Source organism: Capricornis sumatraensis, chromosome 10, assembly GCF_032405125.1.
Source record: "Capricornis sumatraensis isolate serow.1 chromosome 10, serow.2, whole genome shotgun sequence".
Lineage (NCBI taxonomy): Eukaryota > Metazoa > Chordata > Mammalia > Artiodactyla > Bovidae > Capricornis > Capricornis sumatraensis.
The window spans coordinates 60,616,185-60,638,916 of NC_091078.1; the positions used below are offsets into that span (position 1 = coordinate 60,616,185).

Here is a 22,732-nt window from a genome sequence, read left to right on the forward strand (position 1 = left end):
AAGTGAGGCCAAGTCCTGATGAGTTTTCCCAAAGTAGAAGGGCATTTCTTTCCCTGTGGCCCTTTAGAAATGAGAAAGAGTCTCCCGCTGGTGGTTTCAGTACAAACTGTAATTGAGTCCTTCTCCCCAAATATTTCTGGTTTCTTAAACTGTGTCTGTGCAAAGGCTACCAGCATATGTTGGAATTTTTCCCAAAAGTTCTTCTCAAAAGGCTCTCCAGTTTTCATTTGACTGAAGGGGTCCTCCAGGCCATGTCATGGGGGGAAACTGGTCATGGGACGTGTCTGTGACCAGGCTGCACCGTCATCGTCAGAGCCAGCCATGCCTCTGTAGTGATACCCCTACATCCTTACTAGTCAAGGGGAGGGCACCGTGCTTGATTACTAAACCACTTTAGAGCCCCAAAGAAGTCACCCAAGGATCTGAACGAGTTAGGGTTCGCTGTGATCACGCTGCATTACAAACAGCCTGCAGTCGCGATGGTTCCCACAGTATGCAGCCTTATCTTGGTTCCAGGGCTGGGGGTTCACCAGGCCCAGTGGGTGTGGCTGGGCTGGGGCCAGGCTGGGCCCTGGGTTCAGGCCTACTCAGTGCCTCGCCTGGGACACGCTCCTGTCACGGTGGTGCACGAGTCTGCCAGGTGGCTAGCACCACACAAGCACAGGTAACGCCACCAGCAGGACGCGGCCTATGTTTTGTCCACTTGCATTCCACTGGCAGAAGCAAGTCACACGACCAAGGTAAGACAGTGCGGAGGTGTGTCCCACCTTCAGAGAAGCCGCGGCAGGATGAGGAGGAAGGACAAGGAACAAGCAATTCCATCTACGATGCCCTCTTTCACTTCATGCTGAAGAGCCGTCTCACCGCTGCATGGAGGCGATGATGGGAGTTTGGTGGTGGCCCCAAAACACTGTCCTTCCTCCTCATCCCGCCACGGCTTCTCTGAAGGTGGGACATACCCACCTGAAGGTGTGCTGAGAAGCCCAGCGCAGCTTCTCAGGGGGCTGCGCCCTTCACTACTCTCCTGGATCCCTTTCCTACTATTGTTGTTTAATCACTAAGTCGTGTCTGACTCTTTTGTGACCCCGTGGACTGTACTTTGTCCATGGGATTTCCTAGGCAAGAATACAGGAGTGGGTTGCCATTTCCTACTCCAGGGGATCTTCTCGACACAGGGATTGAACCCACATCTCTGGAATCTCCTGCACTGGCAGACGGATTCTTTACCACTGAGCCACCAGGGAAGCCCCCCTACAGTTGTTAGGGAACCCCAAATCTCTGTCGTTTCCTTTTAGCCTTCGTGCATGTGTCCTTCCTAGCTCCCGCCCTTTCCTCAGCTCCCCACATACTTTAAAGGCAAGTGATTTCTTCCTGTCCCATCCTGGGTTATTTCTGGACAGAGCCTCTGCAGGGCGAGACCTTTCTTACTGCCCAGGTGGCCTTCTCCTAGCTTACACTTGTGGCTTTATGATGAAAGAGTTTCTCTTTCTGCCTTTACCTTGAGCTGTGCTCCCAAATGTCCCCATTACAATATGCCAAACTTCAGGAAGGAGTGGTGCTGGGTATTTTTCAGATCCCTGAAAAACAGAGGGAGTTCAGAAAGCGGGGACAGAAACCCTGATTCCATCATGTAAATGTACCAAACCATGTAGTGGGTCCTCATTTATTTTCCTCAGGTCAATCTTTGTAAGGAGGGATTATCTCATTCTCCCCCATTTTATAACGGAGGAAATAGGGCTGAGCGGTTGTGTATCTTACCCATTGTAACACAGTCCAGAAGGGCCACAAGCTGATCTAGAACTCGAATGTGTCTTCCCCAAAGCTTTTCTGGCTCCCCCCTTTATCCACCCCTCTTCCTCTGCAGCTGTGAATGGGTGGGGCTTCTGGGGAAGAGGGCATCTTCTCTGAGGAATCAAGGGGGAGTCTTGGTGAAAGGGTGGGAGGTGGGATTTGAGCACGGAGGAGACGCAGAACAACTGTAGAACCATCTTCTTTCCCTCCTGCCGCCAGCATCGCGAGCGCGTCTCCCATCATGTATTAGATGGCGGGGGGCAGGTTCCACTGGCACGTGTGCAGCAGTGGGGGCGGTTAGGTTCCACCAGCTACCTTTCTAGGACAGGCATCATTCCCTTTCCTTTCTCTGATGTGCTCTGTATTATTCAGCTGAATATTTCTCCTTAGAGGATGTTTTTACAGTTCAATCAAAGCAAGTATCTTTTTTCCCCAAAGCTTTACTTGGGTGGCCCTGCAGGGACATCTGCTCACGGTCATTTTGAACCTTTCTCTCTGCACAACTGCACAATTGCCAGCTTTCCCCAGGTTGTCCAAGGCCAAGTGAGGCCAAGAGAAGGATCAAAACAGCCTGTCTTCTTGAAACATTTTTAAAAGATGATTTATGTTTCCCTAGTGGCATCCAGAACTTTGAGAATCTAGACTATGAATCCAACTTGAAAACCTATTATTTTCTTTTCAGAGGGGAGAAAAAGAAACCCAAACATGGGTTTTGTCCATGGCCACTCCTACTTTTAATTAAAAATGCTGTTGTTCTGGCCAGCCTGTGATTCTGGGCAAGTGAGCACTCTGGACTTTCCTGTTTTCTCCTTTGTAAAATAGGAATTGAGTCATTCCCATTTCCCTACGTTGTTTTAAGGATTAAAGGAGAGAATAACTCATATTCAACTGAAAAGTTAACATCAGTAATGGTACCTGCACTTGGTTGAATCTGGGGATGTGGAGCCCATGATTATGAAGGACCAGCTGCATTATTTGAATTTTTCACAGTGCTTCCCTATGCATGTGTTACACGTGTGTGTTCAGTCACTTCAGTCGTGTCCAAATCTTTTGCGACCCCCCAGGCTCTGCTGTTCCTGGAATTTTCCAGTCCAGAATACTGGAGTTGGGTTGCCGTTTCCTCCGCCAGGGAATCTTCCCAACCCAGGGATCTAACCCACCTCTCCTGCAGCTCCAGCATTGGCAGATTCTTTACCAGTGGGCCCCCGGGAAGTGTATTACACATACGTGTGTTCTTTAAGTAGTAATAAAAGCCATATTAAAACATATGTAATAAATAAGGACAACAAATTAGACTCTCATTTCAAAAGGATCATCCGCTAAAGAAAGGCATCTTAGAGGGAGACGAGGACCATCTGTTTTATAGCATAGAGGCTCAATCCCTCGGGCATATCCTGTGGCAACGTACAGAATGCCACTCAGAATTGTCCCTCTGAACAGGTGGGACAAATTAGGTGTTTACCCCCTAATTTGTTTTTATAGCATTAAAAACATCTATTTATTTTTGGCCATGCTGGCTCTTTGCTGCTGCATGAGCTTTCTCTAGCTGTGGTGCGTGGGCTTCTCGTTGAGGTGGCTTCTCTCGTTGAGGAGCATGGGCTCTAGGGTGCCCGGGCTTCAGTAATTGTGGTTCCCCGGCTCTAGAGCCCAAGGCTTAATAGTTGCGGTACGTGGGCTTAGCTGCTCCACGGCATGTGGGATCTTCCCGGACCAGGGATCAAACCAGTCTCCTGCAGTGGCAGGCGGATTCTTTATCACTGAGCCACCAGGGAAGCCCTACCCACTGACTTTTGTCCCCTGTTGGTTGAGGGTTGTCCCCAAAGGTGTTAATTTTCTCTGTGTCTCCCTGATAGTGGGCAAGAAAGCAGGGAATGACTCTGGGGCTTGAGGTGGGAAGCTGGCAGTGTGCAGGGGGACTGTCCACTGTGAGGGCAGCTGGCATCAGCAGGGGGTCCAGGGGAACATAACATAGGGCACAAAAGCACCTTCCATAGAGAGGAGGCCCCTGGAGCCCCAAATAGGGGGATCTCCAGAATTGGAGGAGCCCTGCTGAGGATATTTCTGAAGGGAGAGAAATCATACCCGGAGGAGACACCAGCACCGCCATGTTCACTGCACCGTGATTCACAATCGCCAAGACGTGGAAATAACCTACGCATCTCTCAGTGGGTGAATGGATCCAGAAAACGCGCGCATGCATACGATGCAATATTACTCAGCCACTAAAGAAAGAAGGAGACCCTGCCGTTTGCAACAAACATGGATAAACCCGGAGGACGTTAAGCTAAGTGAGACAATCCAGACAGAGAAAGGCAAATACTGTGTAGTATCACTTGTATGTAGCATCTTAAAATAAAAAAAAAGACTTTCAGCTGTAAAATCAGTTCTGAGGATCTAATGTACAACATGGTGACTGTATTAGTAATACGTTATCGTTTACTTGAAATTTGCAAAAACAATAGATCTTAAGTGTTCTTACTACACACAGGAACAGGTCTGTGTGAAGGAATGGATGTGTTAACTAACAACTATGGTGAACATTTCACAGTATATGCATGTATCAAATCGTCATGTTCAATAATTTAAATATACACAGTTGTTGTTTTTATTTGGTCAGTTATACCTTGGTAAAGCTGGGGAAACAATGGGGGGAAAAAAAGGAAGAAAAAGAAAAAATTCTTAGGGCTCCTAGGCAGGGAGCCAGTCTAATCTTAGATTTCTCCACAGCATCATCTGATGTTAGAAAACTGTAGAGCAGGACCTACAAGCTATTCCAAGAAGGTAATTGTGAGCAGTATTTTATATCTCGCCAAACTTTCTTTCAGGTACGAATGCAATAGAAAAATAGTTTTGAACATGCAAGAACCCAGAGACTATTGTTCCCATGAGTACTTCTTGAGAAAATTATGGAGTTTTAACTTCAATCAACCAAGAAATAATGAAAAACTAGGGCAAAGGGGACAGGAGTATGCAAAGAATATACCTAACTGAAGAACGAAGACCAAACAAATATGAATATTGGAGTAATAGAGTAGAAGGGACATGTTTTATATCCTAACAATACAGAAATAACCCAAATATAAACTTTGGAAGGTGAATGAAGGAAAAGGTGGGAGAAAGAATAAGCATGCTATTCATGAGTAATGACTGGGAGCCAAAGACTGTCATTTAAAGCTGACAAAATAGAGTAGAAATGTAAGCATTTTTAATTGTACAAAGGCAAACATTTAAAAAGATAATACTAATGATTAAGGGGTTTCCCTGGTGGCTCAGACAGTAAAAAATCTGCCTGCAATGCTGGAGACCTGGGTTCATTCCCTGAGTTGGGAAGATCCCCTGCTGGAGGGCATGGCAACGAACTCCAGTATTCTTGCCTGAAGAATCCCATGCACAGAGGAGCCTGGCGGGCCACAGTCCTTGGGGTCGCCAAGAGTCAGGCATGCCTGAGGGACTGAGCCCGCAGCACAGTGATTAAATTGAATAGTGATCGAACAGTAGGGGGTGGAAAGAGGAAATATGCTAATTTTATGATCGTTCTTACTAGGATTTAAGAGCTGGTGTTTAAAGAACTGGGCATTTAAGGGCGTATAGTCATGAAGGGTCCAATTATTAGAATTCAAATAAAAATTTCCTAAATGTGATAAGAAATGCGCACCATGAAAAAAGTAAAGGTAACTGAAAGCATAGTGAAAGACTTCAAAAATTTTAAATACAGAAAACATGCCATGAAATACCACAGCAGAACAAAGACTAAACACGTAGGCATCTCAAGTAATGGAACTGGGCTAAATCCACCCGGTGAGAGAACACAGAGCTGGGCCAGGCTCGGAACTGGAACCAGAGACTTCCGGTGGCTGGGCAGGGGCTCCCTCCCATCTGGTGTCTGGTTTGGGGCTGTTTGTTTTCTCTCCCTGCAGACTCACTCTCAGTAGACATGGTCACTGCGGTCATCGGTAGCTGGTCTGCCATGTGCCCCTGACCTCAAGTTCGTGAGCAGAACAAAGCCAACCTTGCTGACCTGTCAGAAGCTCTGGTTCCCGGGGGCAGGGTAGGGGCTGAGGGGCTATTTGGCCTCGTGTAGGTCAGGGGCCTGGGTGGCCCCATCAGCTCTGGTCCAGGGTCAGGGTGCCTGGACTGCTGGAGTGTGTGTGGATGGAGGTGGTGCTGCAGGCTCACAGTTGCAGGGGCCCCAAAGCACAGTGACTTGAACAACCCTTGCCAGTTCGGTGCCCATGGGCTCACGCAAGCTCCCAAGCTCCTTCCTTCTCGTGGCCCCTTGGTGCCCACGAATCAGAATCACCTGGAAAACAAGTTTCCAGGTGGTACTGACGCTGCTGGTCGCGAGACCACGTGTTGAAAAACTACTGCCCCAGGATATGTCCTTTGCCAACCGTCCGGAGCTGACTCGGCCACACGTGGGCCCAGAGAGGCGAGCCGAGGCAGCCAACCTCCCTTTGAACAGATGGGGCGAATAAAAGTGACTGCTTCAGGCCCTGGGCAAGGACTTAGTCCCAGGGTCACACTTGGCTGCCAGGGAGGCCAGGCAAGCCCATCTGCGGCCGGGTGGCTGTGTGCCCCGGAAAGGGAAGGGCATGTTTGTGGGAGACACTGCAGGTCCACAGAGGGGGTTAATGTGGAGGCGAGAAGAAGGGGCCAGCACTCAGTGTGGGGAACAGATGGCAAAAGGCTCTTAGCATGTTCGGAAATCTGAGTCATAACAACAGTTTACTCAGAGAGGAGAAGTCTGGTCTCCCCTGCAGGGCTGTCCTGAGAGAGAGCAGGCTGAGCGCTGAAGCAGGAGCACGGCTGCCTGCTCCTGTCTTGAGGACAGCTGGGTGTCACGCCCCCCACCCCCCAGCCCAGGCTTCACTCTTTTCCCTCCTTGTTCACCCAAGACGTTCATTCATTCACTGTCCCGTTATTTTGTGGGTCAGGGCTGATGTTTTCAAGGTCCTAAGCTTTTTTTTTCTATCCCCATCCCCCAGGCATCTTGGCTCTGGAGAAAGCTGCGTGGCAAGAGGCGGTTGGCGATGGCATTCTGCCTCTTAATGACTCTGTCTGTGGTGACTGTCACCCGCTTGCCCACACAGCACCCAGCCGCTGGTCCAGATCCTGGCCCCATGGAGCCCCAGGGGGTTGCTGATGCCCCTGCCCCCCAGAGTCGGCAGGCTCTGAGCTCCAGCTGGAGGCAGAAGGCAAGAAGGTTGAGGAGAAGCTGGGCCTTGCCCAGGAGCTCCATCCTGGTGTGTGCTGAGGAGCAAGGCCACAGAGGGCACGTGGACAGCAGAAGACGGTCCCCAGGGAAGGAGAGCAGCCATCCAGGGAGGATCGGGAATGACATTACTTTGGCATCTCCAGAAGACCTGAGACTCAGTACCCGGCGTCTTGTGCTCCTGCAGGGGGAGGCGAAAGACCTGGACCCACCCTGGCAAAATGGTCCCCTCCCAGAGGCACTCAGTGAGACAAGCACCCCAGGTGGCCCCCTCGCAGGGCATGACATGTCAGCCTTACAGACTCGGAGAGCTACTGCTGGACTGATCCTCCAGCCTCCTCCAGAAGGCAGGGGTCTGCCAGGAGTGGGGAACAGAGCCAGGACTGGTGGCCAACAAGTGGGGGGTCCTGCTCCCACCAAAGGGGCTCATTGGTGGCCTGGCTCTGTTAGGGATCTGCAAGGGTCTGTCTGGTGTGACACTGAGACCCCTGGGCTGTCGAGTGGCTTCAGGACAGGCAAGCAGGTCCCCCCGTGGCTCACAGAGCAGGATGTGCAGACCCTCCAGCTTCTGGCCCAGGGGGAGGTGGTGGGCAAAGCCCGGGTGCCTGGCCACGGGCAGGTGCTGCTAGTCGGTTTCTCCAGCGAGGGGGCCCTTCAGGATGCAGCTCCTGGGCTCAGTCAGCTCTGCTCCCAGGGGCTCTGTGGCTTGATCAAGAGGCCCGGGGACCTGTCCGAGGTCCTGTCCTTCCACGTAGACCGCGTGCTGGGGCTGCGCCGGAGCCTGCCCGCGGTGGCCAGGCGCTTCCACAGCCCACTGCTGCCCTACCGCTACACGGATGGCAGCGCCCGGCCCGTCATCTGGTGGGCGCCCGACGTGCAGCACCTGGGTGACCCGGAGGACGACCAGAACTCTCTGGCTTTGGGCTGGCTGCAGTACCAGGCCCTGCTGGCACGTGGCTGTGGCCGACCCAGCCATGCCCCATGCCTGGGCATCCACCACGCTGAGTGGGCACGCCTGGCCCTCTTTGACTTCCTGCTGCAGGTAGGCGGGGCCTGGAGGGGCGGGGCGGGGCCCCGCGGAAACGAGGACTCTAGGTGAACTGAGACGTTGGAATGGCCTGCGTGAGGGTGGATGGTGACTCTCCCCCTAACCCTTGTCTTTTACTTTCGTTTGTTTGTTTGCTTTTTTACCATTTTTTTTTAATGCTTAACTTTTTATTTTAGTCCTTGTCTTTTGATCACCCAGCACCCTTTTTTTGTTATTTTCCTGCCTTGTGTTCATTCATCCATTGGTGTGCTGAAAACCAGCTCATATAGGCTCATTCTTGAATTTCAGGAATTGTATGACCCAGTTGTGAAACACAGGCATTATTGAAATTATGTAAACTAACAATATAATAAGTTATATTAGAAACAAAGGTAATCAATACTCTGATATCATTACTTCACAATTATTTTACATTTTACTATTATCTGAGCTCTTGAGGTTTTCTGCATCTACCTAGTAAATACTGTCAGAGAAGGCAATGGCACCCACTCCAGTACTCTTGCCTGGAGAATCCCATGGACGGAGGAGCCTGGTAGGCTGCAGTCCGTGGGGTCGCTAAGAGTCGGACACGACTGAGCGACTTCACTTTCACTTTTCACTTTTATGCATTGGAGAAGGAAATGGCAACCTGCTCCAGTTTTCTTGCCTGTAGAATCCCAGGGACGGCAGAGCCTGATGGGCTGCCATCTATGGGGTCGCAAAGAGTCGGACACGACTAAAGTGACTTAGCAGCAGCAGCAGCAGTAAATACTGTTTAGTGCTGAGCTACTGCATGTCATGTCTCTTGCTGACTCCACATTCGTGCCTGCTGGCAGCTTGAAACAGGCCAGGGTAGGAGTATTTATGGGGCTTCCCAGGTGGTGCTACTGGTAAAGAGCCTGCTTGCCCATGCAGGAGTCACAAGAGACACGCCAGTCCCTGAGCTGGGAAGACCCCTGGAGGAAGGCCGGCAACCCGTTCCACTATTCTCTCCCGGAGAGTCCCGTGGACAGAGGAGCCTGGCGGGCTGCAGTCCATAGGGTCGCACAGAGTCAGACACGACTGAAGCGACTTAGCACGCATGCAGGCAGGAGTATTTATACCTTGGGAATGAGAGAATTCTTCAAATCAGGACTCCTCCTTATTCCCGGAGAGCTGGTAGTTAAAAATTTATCCTTGAATCAAGAAGGATTCAAGTTGGTTGCATAATTCAAAAAAGAGAGTTGAGGTGGAGGAGAGAGAGAATGAGAGAGGGGAGAAATAAAGGGATGATGCTGGTCTCGCTTGGACCCTGGAGAGAGAAGGAAACCACAGGGCCAGCTGAGGTCCCTGCTGTGCCAGAAATTAACCCTGGAGTTTTGGGGTATCCTAGGGAAGGGGTTGGGCAGTTAGGGCACGGGGCTTACCAGGGGGACTGTAGACATCAGATATTTACTGAGTGGCCTGTCAACAACTGATGTGGCTGCTCCAGGAAGTATTAGCTGGATGTCAGCTGTGGAGACACAAGTGGGGGAATGCGGTCAGAAGGAAAGAAAGAAAAAAAACGATTCAAGCACACAGTGGGTGGATATGTATGCACACAAAAGCAGCCCCATTCCTGTAGGGACCTCTGTTGAGGGAAGAGATCAATATTAGCCCTAAATTTACCTGCTGGGGTGACTGGATGAGCCATGGGTCAAGTTCAACATCATAACTGGTAGCCAGGGACTGATGCTCCCTGTGTTATTCAGACAAGTTTGGTTGGAAATGTATTTTAGAAGATTCTCAGACCACATTTAATACTTTGAGATTTCTCATGAAAATCCCACTTCCTTTGAAACACTGGATGGTTTAATAACATGGGGCCTCTGTTCCCACGCAGCAGAAATGAGCCTGAGCTGAGTAGCTGCTGCCCCTTTAAATGTTGCCATGCTCCCCTTTCTGCCAAAGACCACACCTCCTATTGTCTGATGTGATTGTGAGCATTCTCAGTCACTAAGTCGTGTCTGATTCTTTTTGACCCCACAGACTGTTGTAGCCTGCCAGACTCCGTCCATGGGATTTCCCAGGCAAGAGTACTGGAGTGGGTTGTCATTTCCTCCTCCAGGGCATCTTCCAGACCCAGGGATTCAACCTGTGTTCTAGAACCCAGGGCTCTATGCCGTGTCTCCTGCATTGCAGGCAGATTCTTTACCACTGAGCCACCTGGAAATCCCTGTTGTCTGACACTCAACCCTAAACTCTTGGATGTTATCTGTCTGCCTGTGGGTATTTGTCTCCTGTCACTGGACCAGCTGGCCTCCCGCAATACTTCCAGCTCCTTGAGTCTGTGTCTCGTGGCTGCTTTGTGGAGGGAGGAGCATGGGGCCTGGTGGTTGGCATGGGCTTTGGCACCAGACAGATCTGGGTTTGAACCCCCTGCCCACTGGCCACATCCCACTGTGTGACCCTGAGCAGACTAGCCAGCGTCTCTGAACTTCACTTCTCTCTAAATGGGACTGGGTGTCCCTGCCTTCTGCCCTTGAGCGCGTGGTAGCTCTTAATCACCAGCTCCTGATGCAGGCTTGCTCTGGGCCCTGAGCCTGCTCTGCCTGTGTGTGACAGGCTGAGGGCTAGGGATTAGTGCCCTCCAGACAGCGTGACCTATCCTCGAGCCTGGGAGGGAGGCATTTCCCAGACCACAGACTACAGTCTTGGGCAAACTGGAAGAGCTGGCCACGCTCCCTCCAGGAACAGCCATCCTATGACTGATGGGAGGTGGTCTGTAAAAGCCCTGGTTCGCTGGCTGGGGTGGCTCTGTGGGGCATGTTCCACGTGTCTCTCAGAGTCACCTACCAGGATTGAGCCACGGTTACCCACAGAGCTCATTGCCTGCCCTCCCTGTCTCCCTTCCCCGATCCTTGCTTGTGTTTTTGAATTAGCTCACAGATCAACTGCTTTCTCTCTGAGTTCTTCACTGAGGTCTGTCTCTGGGGGAGCCTGGCCTCCATCAGATGACACCACTGACCCTGTGTGGTTTCTGCATGCAGGATCATTGACGTAATATACTTAATACAGCGCCTGGTGATGGCCCAAGCTCAGTAATACACAAGCACTGCCCCCAACATGTTACAGGAATTAACTCCTCCAGTCTTCATGGTAGCCTTGCTAGAGAGATTCTAGGCTTCTCCCTGTTTTGAAGTTGGACAGTTGAGGTCTCAAGTGGTTAAGTGACTTGGCTAAGTTCATGGCCGGTGGAGCTGAGACACAGCCTGGATGGTCTGGCTCCAGAGCTCACCCTCCTTCTCACATAGTTCTCTTCAGCCAGCCATGGGTGAAGGCAGGAAAAGGGGGTGTCTGTCGGGACAGCTGGGACTTTGAGCCCTGAGGCCCCTCCTTGTGATCCCCCATCTAGCTGATGTGCACACAGCCACTTTCTGCCCACACAGAGCCCCTCTGTCTGTCTTTGGAGGTTGTGGTGTGAAGCCCTTCCTCAGCTGCCAAGCCCAGCCATGGCGGTGGGCGGTTCAGCCGCCAGAGCACACACAGGTGGGCGTGTGGTCAGACGCCACTCAGCTGGCCTCATGCCACCTCTTCCTGGGTTTGCCGAACACCAGGCAAGTCAAACACCCCTGGCTGGCGGGTGCTGCCTTCCTAGAAACCACGGGCATGCTGGAGTGAGGAGGGGCTGTGGGTTTCCCAGCCCAGGAACCCAGGTCCCTACTGAGCAGAAGCCAGGAACAACCTGCGGGCAGTCGTGCCTGGACTCAAGAGGCCAGAGGCCAGAGGGTGGGAAGGATGTGTGTGTGTGTGGGGGGGGGGGGAACAGAAATGGGCACATTTGTATCTTTTCCTTCTAGAGAGGCTTCTTTTTTCTCATACCCTGCTTCATCTTGGCTGCACGGGGTGAGCAGCTGCAGAGAACTCAAGACAGTGAAAGGGTGGTGTTTGCTCATGGAAGTCATCCTGCTGCTTCCGCTGATGCAGGGCCTTCATGTCCCGGAAAATCCAGACCCCAGAAAGCCTCAGGTGCCGCCATCCTGGTGCAGGCCACCATCTTTTCTTACCTGGACTCTTCTTCCCTAACGTCTCCCTAACGACTCCACTTTCGTCCCCTCTAACCAGGTCTCCTTACAGAAGCTGGAGGGATGTCGTGGTTTCCGTTCCCCCGTGCAGACTCTGAGACCAAGGTCCAGTGCAGTAGTTCCTCTGGGAGGGGACCCCAGGAAACCCTCGTAGGGAAGATGAAAGTGAGACGGCTAGAAGGTGGCCAGCAGAGGGCATGTCATCAAACAGGTCACTGCTATGGGTGACTGGGGCTTGATCCACAGGAAATTTCTGAGCAATGGTATAAAGTGCAAGTTCAGAGTTAGCGCACCAAGAGGTGAGGAACATGAGGTACTGATAGCCAAATCTCCCCTTGGTCTTTGGTTGAGGGCTGCTCCTGGAGGTGTTAATTCCGTGGCATTTGGAGAAAGCCCCCCGGGCAGAGCCTATAGCAGCTGGAAGTTAGAGGGAGACCTCAGAAGTTCACATGCGACTGTTCAGGCAGAGAGCACAGTAAGTCAGACTGTGTCCCTTCTCCATTACAATAAGGCAAAGCATCTCAGTTCCCTCGATATCAGGAGCTTCAGGGCGCCACAGATCCGTCCTTGTCTGATATCTTCAGCCCTGCCTCTTGGCATGTGGCCTTGGTTAGTTTCTTCAGGTGCAGGGCCTCAGACAGGCCTCTCATCCTCCTCCCTGGGCCTCCACTCTCCCAACCTCCACATTCTGTTGTTAGCCTCTTTCTGTTTCGTGCTAGCCTGTCTATATTCTTTCTGACTCCCCAGCACAGTAAGTTCTATTTTATTTGTTCACTTCTGTCTCTCTGTTTTGGTCACATCCGCAGCGCCTAGCACAGGGCCAAGCTCTCGGTTGGATCCTGGAGAAGCAGCTTTTGAACGCGTGGGTGGAAGGATGAACAAATGAATGAAGGAATCCAGGGCCTCTGTATGAGTTGCTATTTAGGTGCTGCTGTGTTCTGCTTGCCCAAATACCACTCCTTCCTCTAGACTGAAAAGAATCCCACAGGCTTCTCCTTTTCTTTTTTGGGTCCCAGAGATATAGAGGTGGAAAACTATGTGACAGTCGTTTGTCCAGCCCTTGACCAGGCACGTGATTAACTCGTGCTTCCAGAACAGGTGATGGCATATGGCGTCACCTGTCACCCTCTGCAGCAGGCACTGTGCCAGCACTTCACACGTGTTGATGCGTGACCGCCCTGGGAGTGGACAGTATGTTTTAACTCCATTCCACAGATGAGGAAACTGAGGTTTAGAAGGGATAAGGAACTTGCCCACAGTAACCTGCGGCCTTAAGTGCTAGAGCTGGGATCAGACCCACTGCAGTTTGACCACAGAGGGCATGCTTTTGCCCTCTTTGCTGACTCAGCTGACTCTGGAAAAGGCATTTCTTCTGGGTCTCTTCTGGATGAGGCTGGCCCATCTCCTTCCTAGGGGGCCGGGTTCAGTCATTTGTGACCCTGTGTGTGTTCCTTGTTTTGAGTGCAAATATATGGTTCACGTCATTCTTCTCTGGCTTGGCATTCCTGAACATCGGGTGTTGTTAGAGAGGAGCCCAGATCCATGACCACTGTCTGCCTCTCGAGCTTCCAGCCTGAGACCTGAAATATAATCGTAGCACCTTTATGGGGTGCCCATGCATGAGCTCCTTCAAGTCCCACAGCAGAGCTCCTTCCTCCTGCACAGACGGTGCGGCCAGCCACGGAGGGTGAAGCAGCCCACCCGGACAGGGGTATTTAAGGGTGACATCAAGCATCTTTACATATACTGAAGATCAGGGCCTCAATTAGGACGAGTGTGATTGGCAAAATTCAGAGATGGTCCCCAAGATACCCATCCCCTTAGTGTGAACTCCTGCCGTTGAGAATGAATGAGACCTGTAAATATGATGGAATCTTATTTCAGTGATTAAGTTACCAATCAGTTATCTTTGGGTATTTTTATTTATTTGTTTTTTGATTGAAATATCCCCTGGAGTAGGAAATGGCAACCCACTCCAGTATTCTTGCCTGGAAAATCCCGAGGACAGAGCAGCCTGGCGGGCTCCAGTCCATGGGGTCAAAAAGAGTCAGACGCAACTGAGCACGAAAGCAAGCAAGCATGATCGACCTACAGCACTCTGCTAGTTCCAGGCGCACAACCTAATGAGTCAGTATTTCTATATGTTATGAAATGATCACCAAGATAAGTCTAGTTTCAGTCTGTCACCATGCAAAGTTATTACAATATTATTGAGGTACTCATCAGTTAATCTGGGGTTAATCAGAAGGAAGACTCTCCCATTGGCCTGAACCAGCCAGGACAGTCTTTCAAAGATGAAGCATCAGAGGATTTTCTTGCTGGCCTCGAGGAGTAAACAGCCAGGCTGTGAGCTGCTGTGGGTCAGGGAGGCCTCTGGAAGGACCCTGAGTTCTCCTTACAACCACGAGGAATGGTTTCTGCCAGCAGCCCGACTGAGCACAGGAGAGGAGCCTGAGTTACGAAAGAGATGGAGCACCTTGAGTTCAGCCTGAGACCCCAGGTAGAGTACCCGGCAAAACGGGATGGACTCCTGACCCACAGGAACTGTGAGTTAATAAGTGTGTTATATTAAGCCACTGAGCTGGTGGTCATTTGTTATGCAGCCATAGAAGCAGAGTTCCTGTGGCAAGGGAGGGGCCTCCAGTGCAGACTCCTTCAGGAGCGCGCATCTCGGGTGAGCCTGCTCTGCACATCCTGACAGCCAACAGCACTTCCCTGCCTCGCCCTCGTCCTGCCTCTGCTTTGTTGTTCAGTCGCTCAGACATGTCCGACTCTTTGCGACCCCATGGAGTGCAGCCCGCCAGGCTTCCCTGTCCTTCACCATCTCCTGGAACTTGCTCAGACTCATGTCCGTTGAGCTGGTGATGCCATCCAACCATTTCGTCCTCTGCAGTCCCCTTCTCCTCCTGCCTTAGCCTCTGCTTAGATTTCTTAAAAATCTTTTTTTTTTAACTGTTCATATTCTTTGCCCCATTTTCTGTTGGATTGTTGGTCTTTTTCTTATGGAAAAAGAGCTTTTTTATAGATTAAGAAAATCAGTCTTTTGTTTTCATTGCATTCTGGTATTTCTCTCAGGCTCAACTGTCATCAAACTTTGTTTCTAGTCTTTCTGCTGTGCAGAAATTTTTAAAAATTGCTTTATGCTGTTAAACTTATCAAGCAATTTTTCATGACTCTAGGTTAGTGTATTATGTTTTTAAGGACCATCCTCATTTTCAGGGTTATTTTAAAAAAATCCTCCCATGTGTTTTTATATATTTTTGATCCATCTGGAAGTTATTTTGGAGTAAGAGATCAGGTGCAAAATAATGATTTTTTTTTTTCAGATGGCAACCCAAATGTCCCAGCACCATTTGTTGAATAATCCTTCTTTCCCCCAATTTGAAATGCTGCCTTTTCCATATAGCCAATTTCCATATGTACGCAAGTCTATTTGTGGACTCTTCTGTTCCAGTAAAGGGTCTGTCTATTTATGTGCCAGAATCACACTGTTTTAATTATCACACTTTATATTTTATGTTAATAACTGGGAGTTCTTGGTCTCCTTGCTCTTTTTAAAGATCTTCCCCAATACTCCTGAATAGTCTTCTCAGTCAGCTTGTTACTTCCTTTGCCTTCCCAAGTCCTCTTGGGACTTCACTGGAATCAAATGAAATCTGTGTGGACTAATATAGAGAGAATTTACATCCTAAGATACAGGGTCATTCAAGGCCAAGAACAGGTTGCGTCTTTCATTTTATTTCTGTTCCTCAGAAGCATCTTTATGTTTTCCTGAGCTGGATCTTCACTTTCAGGTTAGGATGATACTGATATTTCATCTTGTGACCATTGAGAAGGGCCTCTTTTCCTTCTATTATATTGTTACTAACTGAGGTTTCTGGATTCCTTGATCAACAGAAATTGATAAGAAGTCGGCTGAGAAGTTCAGGCACGGCTTTACTGGGGCTCGAGCTGTAGCACACAGGAGTGAAAACAAGAAATTGTTGCCCTGGCTCTCTTCCCAAGGCAGGGGCGAGCCGGTCCCTTAAAGGGAGTGAGGGTGAAGATGCCTGCCCTGTCCATCCCCTCCATGGTGCTGTGAGCAGGGATCACAGCAGTAACCGTGCTTTTGCTCCCAGCTCCCCAAAAGTGGCAGTTGGTTTGTGACCTTTTTGTGTCTTGTTGTTCATAATTTGCCCCATTGGGCCTGTGAGCAGTTAGTTTTAATCCTTTGTAGTTCCTTTTTTTAAAAAAAAAAATCATTTATTTGGCTGAGCTGGATCTTAGTTGCTGCATGTGGAATCTAGTTCCCTGACAGAGGGTTGAAACTGGACCCTCTGCATTGGAAGCATGGAGTCTTAGCCCCTGGGTCACCTGGGAAGTCCCTGAACCCCTTATAGTTTCTTTGGGTTCCGTTCTTTGGGGAGGCATTTGTCCAGGTGCAAGCTCAAGCTCTCTGGAAAAGGGTCCCAGGTCCCAGCCTGTCTCAACACGTTCTGGCCCGTAGCTCCTGGTCTGTGTGAAGGATATTGTTTTTGTATCATATTTCGGTTACTGGTTACTCATTCACTTAATAATGCTTCTCACAGTTGCCCTGTGTTTTCCAAGTATATGGTCATTTCTTCTGTAACGAATGCACTTTGTGTTCTCATTGCCTCCTCTTTCATTTTTCTTAACCTCACTACAACCATGGTGCCTCCAGAGCAATGGTAAATAGTAATGGGATGCTGGACATGACTTGTCTCTACAGATTTGGGACAGTTTCTAGTGTTTCACCATAAAAGATCATGCTGACTTTTGGCTGAAGAACTATTTGCTATTCTTGCCTTATTAAGAGTTTTTCTTGTCAGGAATGGATGTAAAAATGACATCAGATGCCTTTTGAGTATCAGTGGAGGAGGTCACAGATTACACACATCCTCCATCTAATGTATTGATGTGGGGACTGATTTCTGGGAAAGGTATTCCCCTGGTGACTCATTGTAGCTTTCTTGGTTGGAACTGTACTTTGCTGTGGTGGATACGTCATTTCACAGGTGTTGGATTTTGTGTCGATGTGTAAAATTTAGAGTGATTTAGTCCTTTTAGCGGGGCTTCCCAGGTGGCACTAGTGGCGAAGAACCCACCTGTCAGTGCAAGTAGACGTAAGAGATGTGGGTTCGATCCCTCAGTCGGGAAGATTCCCTGGAGGAGGGAATGGCTATCCACGCCAGTATTCTCACCTGGAGCATCCTATGGACAGAGGAACCTGGTGGGCTACAGTCAATAGGAGTCTCAAAGAGTCAGACACGACTGAAGCAACTTAGCACGCACGCCTGTCTTTTTACATAATAATTCTCAGACCATCTCCTCAAAGCCCACCAGCTGGTATATTCACCCACATCCAGAGCTGGTGCTGTGACCTCTGGCCTCCGGCTTGGGGCAGATGAGGCATCCAGAGGTTCCCCTGCCCAGGGCCTCCGGGGAGGTTACCCTCTGTCAGGACACAAGGGGAGCACTGCAGAGAGAGTCATCAGAGGATGGTAAGAGTCAGTGTGAAGTGACCCACTCCTCCTCACACCCTCACCTCCCCAAAGCCTCACGAATTCTCTAACAGACAGTGCGGGGCCAGCCTGCTGCCCTCCTTGGACAGAGATGCTGCCACCTTGGGGCTGTCTGGCAGCAAGCCGACCCAGCCAAGAGCCACCCTTTCAATCCAGAAGACCCTGGGCCCGTGACTGTCCTCAGGTGGGGGAGGGTCCTGCACAGGGGCCCCGGGCTACCAGGGGCAGCAGGCGGTTCTTCTGGAATCCACCAGACTCGGATCTGGCACTGGCTGAAGTCTTGGCCCAGGAGCCTGGTGGATAGGTGAGAGGACTTGGGTCCTCGTGCCCTGTGCTGGGCGCCTCTCAGACGTCCTCACCTCACAGCTCAGCCTGGTGTCCCTCTTGGCAGACTGCAGTGTCTTGTCCCACTAGATGTCCTGTTTGGGGGACCCAGAGGCAGGCCTCCCTCTGTCAGGCTCATGTGAGGGGCAGGCTTTCAGTGGTCAGTCCTCATGTGAAGGCCTCCCCCACCATCCTTCCGGGTGGCAGCCAGCCATGCGCTTCATTCATTCATTCTTGCACTCCGAAAACCTCAGCCAAGTCTCGTTGTACTGAAAAAGTGCTAGGAGCTGGGGATCCGGTTGAACCACATCTTCTTGATATTGAGGCACTTGTGACCTCTAGTGTCATGATGTATGTGCCTGCCACCCAGTCCAACTCAGTGGTCAGAACCAGACTGCCCGGGTCTGAGTCTAGGCATTGCCGCTTTCACTCTGTGGGACCCTAGGCATGTTTTCTGGCCTCTGTCACTCAGTTACCTCGTCTTTGAAATGGAGATAATGACTGTACCTGCCTCCTGGCTGCTGGGAGGGTTAAGTGAACTGTGATAGGTAAAGCACTCAGAGCCCGATCCAGCACAGAGTAAGGGCTTCACAACTGTTAAATTAAACAACAACCTCTTGAGCACACACACTGCTAGAAGGCCCAAACTGCAAAAGATGATCATTTTTTTCTTGGTTACTGCTCATTTTGTTAAAAAGGGGGAAGAAGAAATCCTGATGCCTTAGGATGTGGGAATGAAACCTAAGCCTGGTCCTGTTTGGCTGCTGCTGTTTCAACTGTTTCAACTGAATTGCTCTTCAGTGGAAAAAAGTTCCCAGACAGCATCGCGGATTATTCACTCTGGCACCTGGGCCGGCCAGCCCTCCCCTCCCCGTTCAACATTCAAATGGGTGTACATCTGGGGGCACCAGCGCTGCCCCTGTCATATGGCCCGACAGTCCTTGTAGCTTCTTCTGGAAATAAGCACTGCATCCAGTTAAAATCTGCATAGAATGGCCTGCTAACAGGGAGCGTTTGGCCTGAGGAAGGGGGTTTGTCTGGTTGTGCCATCAGATGTGACATGCGGTTGGAGCAGTCGCTGGATTTCAGTCCTGCTAGAACCATCCTGGCATTTACTCTCCCAGCCAGAGATGACTCGGCAGGTGGTATCCGTCTCACAAGTCTGTTTGGGCTCCAGAAACCAGGCCTTGCACACACGTAGAGGAGAGTGGCTAGACCGTCATGACACGGCTTTATTTTAGACTGCTTCACAGGGCTATGGCCAGGGCTGTCAGAGAGAGGAATCCCTGAGATTCCTGCAGGCCTTTAGGCCTGTCTCTTCCAGGTCTCTCCATGACAGCCACCCTCCTCACCTTGTGTGGTCCCCAGTGAGGCCCTGAGGGAACATCAGGTTAAATAACTTCCTCGGGTCATAGAGTTAGGACATAGAGGAGCCACGATTCACCCCCAGATCCTTTGGGCTCCAAACCAGGGTCACAGACACAGCCCAGCTTGCAGGCCAAATTCCCCTCTTTTTTTTTTTTTGTACAGTCCATGAGCTAAGAATGGTTTTGGCATTTTCAAATGGTTGAAAAGATCAAAATAATATTTCATTACATCTAAAAATGCTATGAACTTCAGATTTCAGTGTATGTTAATACAGTTTTTTTTGGGGGGGGAACATGGCCACGGCCATTTGTTTGCATATTATCTGGAATATGTACAATATGCACAACTCAGGCAGAGTCGGGTAGTTGTGACAGAGACCGTATGGGCTGCAAAGCCTAAAATATTTACTGTCTGGCCCTTTGTGGGAAAAGCTTGCTGATCTCTGCCCTAAACCTCTGTGCAGGCGGCCTTGGAGGGCTCCTGCCGAGGGCAGGCCTACATAGGAATGTGTGGAGGACTCCACCCCTTGCCAAGTTCGAGGACAATATGGAGAAATATAGGGGCGTGTTACTATCTTCGAGTGGATGTAAAAACTGTCGGAAGGTTGGGAGGTCTCTGGGGGTGTGCCGCAGGGTTCTGTCCTCAGCCCCGTCCTGTCAACACTTCTGTAGGAGCCAGTGAGGACTCGGGGGCTCTGGTGGACCCAGTGGGGCGCTCTTGTCTCTTCTGCACAGGGCCCTGGTGTGATTCCCTTTCTCCCCGTTCCTAGGCTCAGAGGTCAGTACATCACCGTCTTCCCGTGGTGGCCTCTGGACAAGGGATGAGCCTGGGTCCAGATTTGGTCCAATCAGACTGAAAGGAAGGACTGCTGTTCCATGATTGTTGGGGGAGGGCTTCTCTTTCCCCCTCCCCTCCTTCCTGTCTCTATTTCTCTCTCTGTCTCCTTCTCTTTGGACATGAACAGGGAAAAACATGGGGACTTCCCAGGTGGCTCTAGTGGTAAAGAACCTGCCTGCCAGTGCAGGAGGCATAAGAGACACGGGTTCAATCCCTGGGCCAGGAAGATCCCCTGGAGGGGGCATGGCAACCCACTCCAGTATTCTTGCCTGGAGAATCCCATGGACAGAGGAGCCTGGCGGGCTACAGTCCCTGGGGCTGCAAAGAGTTGGGCACAACTGAAGCGACTTACCACACTCACAAGGAAAAACATACCCACAGGGGCCACCTGCAGGTTTTCCGAGACAACAGAGGGATGTCCTTAACATTGTGGGGTAAAGTGAAGAGCAGAAAGAAACCTGAGTCCTTATCATGACAATGGGAGCTGCTTTAAGGTGCCCCCCAAGCCTGTCCTATTGCAAGGCTCTTGAGGCTTCCTGCTGCAGATCTTAATTTCCCCTGTGGTTAAAGTCACTTCCAACCAGAATTTTCTGTTACTTGTGGCTGTTGTTATTCAAAGTCCAGGAAGCTAAAGCAGTGACTGTCCACCTCGGGGGCTTAATGGGCTCGCTGCATGGACAAGGCTCTGGCTGTTTGTATCATGGCCAAGCCAGGCAGGTCCTCCAGGCTAAACATGCCTTTTCTGTGGTGTCAGTGATGTCCTTAGTCCGCTGCCCCTGGAAACACTCCATGATGCGGCCTTACAGAAAGGCCCTCAGCCTGTCTGGGGCAGTGGTCTAGGCCCGGGGTGGGACTTCTCCACACCGAATTGTTATGAAATGGGGAAAATAATGTTTGGGGACAGTAGTTGGGACTGTTCAACACTGTCTCATTTCTGGACGTCTGGTTTCATGAGGTTGATTGGTGAATAGAGCTATAGTTATTTTCTGGCTTGTGTAGAAGGAAATCAATTTTGTATTTCTTCAGAACACACAAGAGTTACCTCCAAAGGGATATGGAAATGGAGTGAGACCTTTCATTGGCTGGCGCTGAGCTGAGTGGACTGTGAGGTCGCTGGCCTGGCTTTGATGTGTGCTGCACCTGGGGGCTGTCATCTGTGTGTTCCCTGCCCCTGGTCCCTCTGCCATGTGTGGAGAGAGTTTGGCCTCCAAGTGGCTCCCTCTCCCTGACCTTCAGGGAGGCAGTGGAGGACATCAGAGAGTGCTGGGCTCCAGCCAGGCAGACCTGGGTTCAAACCCCAGCTGGACTACTTCCTCGTGTATGACCTTGGGGAGGTCTGGGCTCCATGTCTCCATGTGTTATTGGGGCAATAATATCTCCCTTGCAAGCCTGCAGTGAGAATTGGTTGAGACAGAGAGGCAATGATGTTGCTGGTCCTCTGGGTGATGCCTTCTTCTGAGCCCACCAACTCTCCAACCCCAGCTGGGTGACTCTATCCCCCTGGAGTCAATGTCAGATTCCACAAGCTAAGGGCTCAGCTCCACAGGACTTCTGATTCAGATGCCAGTCACGAGTCCTGAGCCCCCCGTACTTCTGGCCGACTGGCTAAAAATCTGGGGTTCTTATGACTGTCTCATCCCTGGGTTCAATAATTTGCTACAGTGGCTCACAGGACTCAGGAAAACACACTTCAGTGGTCTGGTTTATTATAAAGGATGTCAGTGAACAGCCAGTAGAAGAGGTATGTGCGGTGAAGTCTGAAAAGGTCCCAAGTCCATGACCCCGTATGTGGAGTTGGGGTGCATCACCCTCCTGGTGGGTGGGTGTGTTCTACCTAGAATATAGTTCAAAAGTTTCTATAACCCAGTTTCCAGCTCCCCTCTTCTTCCCTGAGGTTGGAGGGTCAGGTGGAAAGCACCTACTCTCTATTCTTTGTCCATCTAACAATCAGCATGAAGTTATCTCAGGGCCCCATGAGTCATCTTATTAAACTCTGATGTGGTCGGAGGATTATGAATATCAAAATGTACTCATATCACAGAGCCAATTGCAGGGGTTTTAGGAGCTCTGTGCCAAGAACCAGGGACAGAGACCATCTCTCATGATCATCTCTGAGGGAAAGACTCTGTGTCTTTGTTCCCACTTTAGCCATCCAGTGTAAGATGAGTCAGGAAAAGGAATGCTCTCCTTCCTGACTCTGATCCAGGCCTCCTGCAGGGTGGAAGTGCTGTTTGAGAGTCAGGAGCTGCCTGGACGGTCATTAAAATCTTTCTATCCCCGAAAAAGGAGGAATCCCTACGGTAGCATTTGCTGCTTCAAGAAAAAGTGGTCACGTGTGAGTCTCCCCAGGTGGACAGATAGTCTGCACTGGGAGGCCCCAGGCCGGAGCTCAGGGCCAGTAGTATAGGTTAAACAGCAGCAGGACTTCCACTTCAGGGGGCCTGAGTTCGATCCCTGGTCAGGGAACTAAGATCCACCTGCCGCATGTTGGGTGGAAATCCATGCAGTGTGAGTAAGCCATTCCAGTGCAGGGTGAGCTGGCCAGAGGAGCAAGCAGAAGCCCATCACAGCTGGGGGCCAGCAGCTGAGCTCACCAGGGCAGAGATCC

General features: G+C 50.6%; 1 protein-coding gene across 1 annotated transcript in view; it reads left to right on the forward strand.

Annotated features, from left to right (window-relative positions):
• GASK1A (golgi associated kinase 1A) overlaps positions 1-22,732 on the forward strand; it is a 35,479-nt gene that overhangs the window by 10,619 nt on the left and 2,128 nt on the right. The window contains exons 2-3 of the mRNA XM_068983102.1: positions 5,778-5,839; positions 6,777-8,045. Coding sequence (XP_068839203.1) covers positions 5,778-5,839; positions 6,777-8,045 — 1,331 coding nt within the window. The remainder of the gene's footprint in view (positions 1-5,777; positions 5,840-6,776; positions 8,046-22,732) is intronic.